Consider the following 8,943-nt stretch of genomic DNA (forward strand, 5'->3'; position numbering starts at 1 on the left):
ATGGGGGCGCACCCTGTGCCCCCTCACACTCACCCCCACCCCCTGGCCCACCTATGGTCGGTGCCTTCAGACGCTCCTCCAGTTGCCGCTGACTCTTGGGCTCCAGCAGGGGGAATGCGGAGAGGGCCTCGGCCCTTGAAGGAAGAGACTGGGGAGGCCCTGCCAGGCGGGGTGCAGAGGCCCCCTCCCCTGGAAGACAGGCGGACAGCTGAAGCCCCGATCCAGGCCCAGCCGCCCACCGTCCCGCCCCTCCTGCCTGCCTGCCCTCACCTGTAATGTGCAGCAGCTGCAGCTGTCCCCCCTGGCTGCCCAGGAGCAGGGGCTGTGGGAGGCCAGGGCGGGGTGGGGGCAGCAGCCGGGCCAGCAGGGGAGGGGAAGGGAGCCCGTGGTCCCACTTCAGCATCGGCACCAAGGGGAGGCGCTCATCCACCAGGTAGAGCGAGAACTGAAGCCAAGAAGCAAGATGGAACGGATGGGACAGAGATGTGGGTGAGGGATTGGTTGAGAAAAGTCTCCCCGGGGGGCCCCACGGCCTGTCAGGGGGCCTCACACAGCTCTCAGGATGAAGCACAGACTCTCCCGGGCGGCCACAGCCTGCTGTCACCGGCCATTGACCATCTGCCCAACTTCGGGCTCAGCCCTGACCGGGGTGGGGGACACTTCCCGGAGTGTGTGTCCTGGTCACCAGTCTTGCCCAACCCAACTCGAGAAAAGGGGTCTCGGGAAAGGCGTGGAAGGATCTTGCCATGTTGAAACACACCCTGACCTTCACCTGCCCTCCCCTGGCTCCCCTGGCCCCAGAACCGACATGTGAGCTGCACCCCTCTGCACTGTGACGTGGGGGGACCCTCAGGTGAGCCAAGGCTCTCCTCCCCTTTTCTGGACACATCAGGAAATCGACCTGCTTTGCAGATGCTCCCCCCACCTGGATGCCCTTCCTCCTTTCACCTAAGCAATCCCTACGCACATCTGAACACCTGATATAAGCGCCACCTCCCCGGGCCAGGGGCGCCAGAATTTTCTGCCTGTTCTGGCCGCAGACTCGTGCCAGGGCTCTCAGAGTTGTCCAGAGTCAGCCCCTGAAAGGAGGAGTCAGGGAGAGGAGGGGGGGGAGGCACCGCTCACCTGGGTGCAGATGAGGTGGAGAGTGGGGGGTAGAGAGCTGGAGCCAGACTCCCCTAGGGCCTGGGCCAGCAGAATCCGTTCCCCTTTCTGGCACGAGGCCTCCGCGCCCCCACGAAAAAGCAGCAGGCCACAGCCTGGGGGGCCCTGGGGGAGAAGCATAGGGTCAGCCTCTCCCTGACAGTCCAAGATCTGGAACATGGCCCCCCGGCCCGCACCGTCGGCCCTGAGAGTCCTGGGCACTGCTGCTTTTCGTGCACTGGGGGAGCCAGCCTGCCCCCTAGGACATCTGCTCCATCTTGGGTCCACAGCCTGCGGGCATCAGCCCAGGCCCTGTACCTGAGTGTCCACCATCTTCACTCCTGTGCGATCGGCGACTGTCAACACCCGGGGGTGCGCAGTGAAGTCTGCCCACCGCCAGGGCGAGGGGTCCCGGAACACAAGGGTCTCAGGATCCTTGTAGATTCGCTGCAGCCTTGGGGAGGTGGGAGAGGGCGGGTGAGATGGGGGGCAGAGGGGCTGACCGTGGTGGAGCAGGGAGCCTGGCCTCAGGGCCAGGGCAGGCTGAAGAGGGGGTGGTGGGTTACGGGGAGGGCATTACCCTTCCTGGGGGCGCCACAGACAGACGGCTCCTGAACGGCTGCAAACGGCCAGCTCCCCGGGCAGGTGAGGGCTACAGGGCAACGGTGCGGTGACTGTGGGGTTGGCCGCCCCTCCTCCCAGGCTCACCTCCTCATCGACCTCCCCAACTCGCCCCCTCACCTGAGACTGACCCCTGTGGCTCCCTTCTCGACCTGCAGCACCTGGAGAGGGCTGGGCCACCCCTGTTTCCCGACCTTCCACACAGCACAGTGGTAGTCAGCGCGGACGGCCAGCAGGGCTGAGGAGGGAATGGCGAGGGTCAGGGTCAGGGGTCATCCCGGCAGGTCCCGTAAAGAGGTGTGGGAGGGCCTTACATTCTCCCTGGACGGTGCAGGTCACCACCTGCCGGACTGGTCCCCGGAGCTGGATGTGGCCAGGGTCCCCGATGACCCGGGGGTTGCCGCTCGGGGTCACACGGATGCGTTGGAAATCTGAGCCTCTTGCTAAGGAGCAGGGGCGCTGGTCACCGCAAGCCCCAACGTCCTGCCCTCCCCCAGTCCATTGGAGGGCACCTCCTCCACCACCAAGGAGCCAGGTGGGGTCCTGCCCAGCGGGAAAGGATACACAGCCTGTCCAGGGCGCCTCCAGCAGGGTAGACCAGCTGACCGAACTGAGGGCTCCTCCCAGGCACCCAGGCCAGGGCACCCCCAGTGAAGGCATCGTCCAAGAGCAGCTGCCCCCACCGCATTGCCAGCTCCTCGTGCAGCAGCTCTCCCAGGAGGCTCACCATGGACTTGCCCAGGATGGGGGCCCCCAGGATGGAGAACCGGCGCTGGCGGTGGCTGAGGTAAGCCCAGGGACACCTGGGGGTGAGACCACAGCGGCAGGCTCAGTGTGTGGCAATGATGGTGGAGGACTGCTTGCTATTCCTCGGGCAGCAGGTGCGGTGGATGCACTTTTTTTTCTCTAGCTAGACTCTCCCCATGCCCTGGGGCAGTCATAGGACACAGAGCACATCAGAGCACCCCATGGCCACTAGCCACGGAGATTGGCCACGGATGGGCCTGATCCCCGTGCCAAACAACTGAACTCCTTCTTGGGACTTTTGCTGTTACTCCCAGGAAAGATACTGGCTCTTTCCTTTGAATTTTAAGCCTTCTTCCTGCCACTTGGAGAGAGCTTGTTTAAGAATTAAGCCAGGCAGAGGATCAGATCCGGGCAAGTGGATCAGAAAACACAGACAGAGCCTTATTAACTTTCTTTGAACATCTAGATGCAGCCATGCCTGAAGTCCAGGAATTTAGGTGAGCCAATAAATTCCCTTTTCCCTTGCAGCTGGCTGAAGGTAGGAGTTCCATATAAGAAGTAAGACTCACGATTGAGCAAGGGAAGGGCAAATCACCTGGGATGGAACCTGAACTCACTTCCCAGCTCTTTCCACTCCCCATCCCCAGCTAGGCCTTTCCATCCCAAGCTTTCTCACTAGCCACTTGCCCCCAGGGCTGGTGTCCAGCGAGGTCCTGGAACAGCGTCTTCACACTGATCACTGTCTTCTTCTTAGAGCGGCTCTGCATGGAAAGGCCTCGTCAAGCTCCCACACCCCAGGGTTCATCCCAAAGTGAGGCAGGGAGGCCCCTCTCCTGGCCTGCCCAGGGCTACTCACCCGGGCTCCCTCCAGCTTGAAATTCTCCTGCATCAGCTTCCCCACGGATCCAAAGGCGACGTCCCCATGAAACCACAGGAACCGGCTGAGCTGGGGGAGGAGAAGCAGCCAGGTGGCCACCCACGGCCTCCAGGCTGCCTGGCCCGATCCATCTGGGGACACTCACCTGTTCGGTAACATCCAGTACGGCTTGTGGCTGTCTCTGGAACTGGCGACCTTCCCGGAAAAGCAGATCCTGGGCAGTGAGCCCAGGGTCCCAGGGCTCTGAGGGAAGAGTGAGGCCAGGGAGAGCGGTCTGTACTGGGGACTGGGGAGGGGGTGGAAGTGGGGCCAGGTGTCCCAGTGACTGGAGGTATCCAAGGACCCCAGGGGAATGGAGGATGTCAGCAGGAAGAGGGAAGGTTTCGGGGGGCAGAGGGTCGGGGAGAAAAGCGACGGGTAGGGCAGCTTGGGGGCGAGAGCAGAGGAAGGAGAGCCTTACCAGGACAAGGAGGCAGCAAGGGGAGAGGCCCAGGGGTCTTCGGCTCCCACCACAGGCCCTTGGCTGAGGGCAGTGTCACATTCTGGAGGAAAAACCACGACCATGGTAACGTAACCACAGAGCGCTGTCCCAGGGCCAGGCACTGCCGCAAGCTCCCCACTTTTACAGTCTCATTCGATACGCGCAACCAGCCTCCAAAGGTGGTGTGGCTGTAACTGACATCTTACCAAGGAGGAAACTAAGGCACAGGGAAGTTAAGCCTCTTGTTGCAGGTCGTGAGGCCAGTTACGAGGAGCTGGCATTGGAACCCAGGCAGCCTGCCGGCACAGTCCGTGCTTTCTGCCCCCTGCCTGCACTGCCTCTCAAACAGGACTCCCTTCTGCCACTGCTGGCGGGTCCAAACCCCGAGGTCTCACTGGGACGGTGGAGACTGTGGGAGAACTTCCTCTGGGAGCCCCACAGGCCACTCCTTCTCCCACAGCCAGGCTGGCTGAGACCACGACCCCTCAGTTCAAACCCTCAGGGATGAGGGGGCCGACAGGGCAGGCTCTCGGAGGGATGCCAGGCTGACAGTGCACCCTTTCTCCTCGAGGAGGCCACCCCACTCCCCCATCTCTCTAGTTCTGGATCCGCTTACTCTGCCTGGCTCAACCCTTAGACAGACGGTCTCCAAGTGTCATCCACAAGGATTCTGATTCTAAGGAAAGAGCCCGTGTCCTTCCTGAGGGCACCAGCAGAGCTGTGGGAAGGCTGATCTATCGCTCACCCCACCCTCATCCTCACACGCCCTGTTTCTGTTCCTTTGGATTCATTCAAAGCTATTATCACAATATATGATTATTTCACCCAGTGGTCTGTTTGCCAGTGTCCTCTTGCTTGACCATCTAAGTTCCATGATTCCAATCTGACTCACTGACACTGGGCCCCCAGTGCCCAGGAAGGTGGGTGCGACATGGTCAGGATTGTTCGATGAGTGTTTGTTGAACAAATGAAGGACTGGGAGAGGGAGGCAGGACAGAATGAGCCTCAGCTCCCGCTGGGGAAGCCCTCCACGGACAAGGGCGGCCCACGTACCCTGACAGAGGGGGTTCTGGCTCAGCCCGTGTCCTGGGCTTCCACTACCCACCTGGGGCCCCTGCCAACTGGTGTGTGTGCTAGGGAAGGGGGTCCGACTGAAGGACCCCCTCTGTAGGGCTCCCCCCTGCCCTCCTCACCTCTGAGCTCTGGGGCTGGGACCCTGGCAGGGTCAGCGCGTCTCTCCAGCTGCACATGAAGGACAGGTCGGGGACGCTGCTCAGTCCCAGGGGGCCTGCCGTAAACAAAGCGGGGCGGAGGGAGCTGGGGAAGTCCATCCTGGAAAACAAGAACCAAACACCACACTGGCCTTCCTCCAAGAGACTTGACTCTGATCATGGCCTCCAGGATTCCTGGGGAGAGTGAAAAGTGCCCTAAGAGGACTCTACTTGCTTTGGGAAAGGACGTACCAAACAAACAAACAAATATGTAGCCTGACAGAAGGTAGCAAAAAGTTTTAATATAAACAAAAATAACCACAAGGAGGGGACAGTGATTGGCCAGTTGAGAATGTGGCATCTGAGCAGAGCCGGAATCTAACAGGAGAGAGAATTGTGCAGCAACAGGGAAGAGGGTTCCAAGTAGAATGAACAGCAAGTACAAAAGTCCTGGGGCAGGACAGTGCTCAGCAGTTCTGGGAAGCAAGTAGGAAACCACAGAATGAACAGGGAGGAGGGTGAAGGGACTCAGACAAGTGGCAAGGGTTCAGCTTCTATCACAGCTCTTAACACCCTGTATTATGATTCTATGCTTGCAGCTTGAATTCCAAAGACTGGGCTCAAGTTTCCCCAAAGCCAGGGGCTGAGTTGTGTCTATCTGTTTTCCCACTGTCAAGCACAGTGCCTCCCAGAAAATGCACTTCAAATATGTGTTGAAAAAAATTAATTTATGTCTAAGGGTTTTGGGAAATACAAAGTACTCTAGAAGTACAGGCAGCCACATCCCTCCTTTTAAAATGAAACATAAAAATAACAGCAGCACTCACTTACCTAGTACCACCAGCTACAAAACATGTTACGACTTGCTTTTCTCTTCTTCCCAACTCCCCTACTTTGGAGTTCAGGAAATTGAGGCTCAGAAAATGGCAACTTGCCTGTAGTCAACAGCTCATAAGTGCCAGAGCCAAGACTTGTGCTCCTGGTCCAATTCAAAGCCCATGTTCTGAACCATGATACACTTGTGCACCCCAAACCAAACACTTAGCAGCATTGAAGTCTTAGGAGGCAAAAATCTTCTCCCTTGGGATGCCCCTCGCCCTTTCCCAGTTTATGCTGTAGCCTCTGCACATCCAAGTACCCTCGGCACCACGCACAGTGCTCATTGCAAAGCAAGTTTGTGATGGTTAAGTTCATGTGTCAAATTGGCCAGGTGACGGTGCCCAGTTGTCTGGTCAAGCAAGCACTGGCCTAACCATTACTGCAAGGACATTTCATGGCTGGTTAATAAACCAGAAGGCTGGTTTATTAACTCATTACTCAGTTGATTGCATCTTTGACTGATTACATCTATGATCAACTAATGGAGTGTCTTCTCAATGAAAATCCAATCAGTTGGATTTAATCCAATCAGTTTTAAGAGAGAAGAGAGAACATTTACTTTTTTCTTCAGCCAGCCAGCCTCTCCTGGGGAGTTCATCAAAGACCTTCATCAGAGTTGCCAGCTTGCAGCCTGCCCTATAGAATTTGGACCCATGCATCTCCACAGCTGCATGAGACACTTTTATAAATCTTGCATTTACAGTTATCTCCTGTTGGTTCTGTTTCCCTAGAGAACCCTGACTAATACAGGGTGCTAAGTCAAAACTTGTCAAGTGAATCAACGAAGAGTTGCTTGGGGCACCCATCAGCCTCATTCGAATCGTGGTTTTCATGTATGTCCTTTCTCCCTCACTAGACTGTGAGCTCCCGGAGAGCAGGGACTATAACTGAATCATTCTCAAGTCTCTGCATTCTGGCTGCTGCTATTCCTTTCATTTGCATGATAGGGGAGGATAGTGTCAGAGATCCTCAGTGAATCTTTGTGAAAACTCACTAGCTTCCATAGGAGGGGATCACACCAACGGGTGCACCCCCCGATAAACCAGCAGACAGAAAAAAACACTGCAGCTTATCTCCATGTTCCTTGGGCTCCAACCACACTGACCTGCTTGGGGTCCTCCTCACCATGTTTCTTCTCACCACAGGGCCTTTGCACTGCCCCTCTGCTTAGAATGAGCCCATCTCCATTCCCTCCCACCACACAAAACCCTACCCATCCTTCAGACTTTGTGTCAATCCTCTCCTCCTCAGGGAAGCCCCTTCCAATTCGCCCAACCCCATCCTCCCATAATACCCTGCACCCTTCCCCCAGAGCTTGCACAGCAATTGTGACTAGATAGTTAAGAATGAGGCTGTTTGATTCAAGGCTGATCCAACAGGCCCCATGAGAAAGGAACTTGGTAAGTATCTCCAGTGCCATGGTATTTGCCACATGGTAACAACTGGTATACAGAACTTGGAAGAACAAGTCTAAGAACAAATGAATGAGGAGAGGAGAAAAGAACCAAACAACTTTAAACGAATCCAGGCAGGCTGAGGACACTAGTGGAATCCAGGAAAAGCCTTCAAACAAGGCAGCCTCGACCTCCCCTTGCCCGCTTCCAGCCCATACTCTAGGTCCTCCAATGCTGCAGAACTGGTCGGGTCTGGGGACAGCAAAACGTGAGCCTGTGGCAGAGGAACGGGAGACGGGATCCAGAGGTCCCGCCCCTCATTTATCTTCCAATCGTCTCCGTCATCCCGAACATCCCTAGTCTGATCTCCCCCCCGGCCACCTCTTACTTCGCCACCTCCAGGTCCCTGCTTTTCAACCCGACAACAGCAGAAGCCTCACATCAAGCATGGGGTGCCAGACAGCCGCTACCACGCTTCCCATTCGTGGAATCCTCAGCGCTCCGTGACCTAGGGGCTACTAATAACCCACTTTGCAGATGTTAAGTGATTCATCCAAAGCCACACAACCTGAGGCCTGCGGCCCCGCGCAGAGGTAAACCGAGCTCGCCTCTCCGGCCGAGACACCCCTCTCGGGGTCCGCCCGGCTGGCTGCGCTCTCTCCTCCCGTCCGGGTGGCCCGCTCACTTACCTAATCCGGGCCTCCGGGGTGCTAGTTTGAGAAATGGGAGCCTGCGAGACGTTCTTCTGCCCCTCGACCCGCGAGGGGCCCCGAAAGCCGCCACACTAGCTTCAATTATCTCCCGGGGACAGCGCCCACGCCGCGAACTAACGGTTTTCCGGGTCTGGCCGGAAGTGCGCCTTCGGAGACAGGAAGTCCCGCCTCCCAGCTCGGCCGCCCGGGAGTCCTCGCGCGCCCCCTCCCGGGCAGAGAGGGAATGTCAAGGCTAGGTGGACTTGAATTTGAATCCCCCGTGCTTTAACCAGCTTCCTGCCTCACACGGTTGATGTGCGTATCTAATTAATTCATTCAACGAGCGTTTACTGAGCGCTACTCGGTAAATGCGCCTGGGTTAGCCAGTAGGTATCCTACTGATTGTCCTTGAGCCGCAAGGAGCAGGCTCCCTGGGGGTACTTGGGGATTTTCCAGGGAAGTCACGCAAGTATACTTGTAGGCGGTGGTTCTCAAACTCTATAAGCATCACCCGGAGGGCGTGTTTAAACAGGCTCTGATTCGGCAGGCGTGAGGTGCAGAATGATAATTTGCGTTTCTAAATCCCCAGGTAATCTGATAGTGCTTGTCCGGGGACCGCGCTTTAAGGACTACTAACCATTATCCTAACCCAGTAGTTCTCAAACTTGAGCATCCACCAGAATCCCCTGGAGGATTTGTTAAAACAGTTGAGACTCACCCCCAGCATTTCTGATTCAAGAGGCCTGGGGTGTGGCCCAAGGCTAGATTTTTACCAAGTCTCTGGGGGGTGCTGATGTGGCTGGTCCAGAGACCAAAACGAGGAAACCACTGCTTTGAAGAAACCATTTCCAAATGCTCAACTTCCATCCATATGGTTTTGTTTTGTTTGTTTGTTTTT

General features: G+C 56.9%; 1 protein-coding gene across 2 annotated transcripts in view; it reads right to left on the reverse strand.

Moving 5' to 3' along the window:
• The window catches only part of TAF1C (TATA-box binding protein associated factor, RNA polymerase I subunit C), a 10,048-nt gene extending 1,860 nt beyond the window's left edge, over positions 1-8,188 (reverse strand). Inside the window, exons 1-14 of one of the 2 annotated variants that reach the window (XM_037816114.1) lie at positions 8,043-8,188; positions 5,063-5,201; positions 3,849-3,930; positions 3,534-3,631; positions 3,368-3,457; positions 3,199-3,272; positions 2,329-2,567; positions 2,079-2,195; positions 1,885-2,002; positions 1,724-1,795; positions 1,462-1,597; positions 1,126-1,269; positions 271-445; positions 52-189 (exon numbers count right to left, since the gene is read on the reverse strand). In XM_037816114.1, the coding sequence (XP_037672042.1) occupies positions 52-189; positions 271-445; positions 1,126-1,269; positions 1,462-1,597; positions 1,724-1,795; positions 1,885-2,002; positions 2,079-2,195; positions 2,329-2,567; positions 3,199-3,272; positions 3,368-3,457; positions 3,534-3,631; positions 3,849-3,930; positions 5,063-5,200 (1,621 nt within the window). In that variant the 5' untranslated portion in view covers position 5,201; positions 8,043-8,188. Of the gene's footprint in view, positions 1-51; positions 190-270; positions 446-1,125; positions 1,270-1,461; positions 1,598-1,723; positions 1,796-1,884; positions 2,003-2,078; positions 2,196-2,328; positions 2,568-3,187; positions 3,273-3,367; positions 3,458-3,533; positions 3,632-3,848; positions 3,931-5,062; positions 5,202-8,042 lie in introns of those variants that run through there. The other variant, XM_037816115.1, reaches the window with a different exon arrangement.
• Positions 8,189-8,943: the final 755 nt, after the last annotated feature.

This window comes from Choloepus didactylus, chromosome 22, assembly GCF_015220235.1.
Source record: "Choloepus didactylus isolate mChoDid1 chromosome 22, mChoDid1.pri, whole genome shotgun sequence".
In the NCBI taxonomy this organism is placed as follows: domain Eukaryota; kingdom Metazoa; phylum Chordata; class Mammalia; order Pilosa; family Megalonychidae; genus Choloepus; species Choloepus didactylus.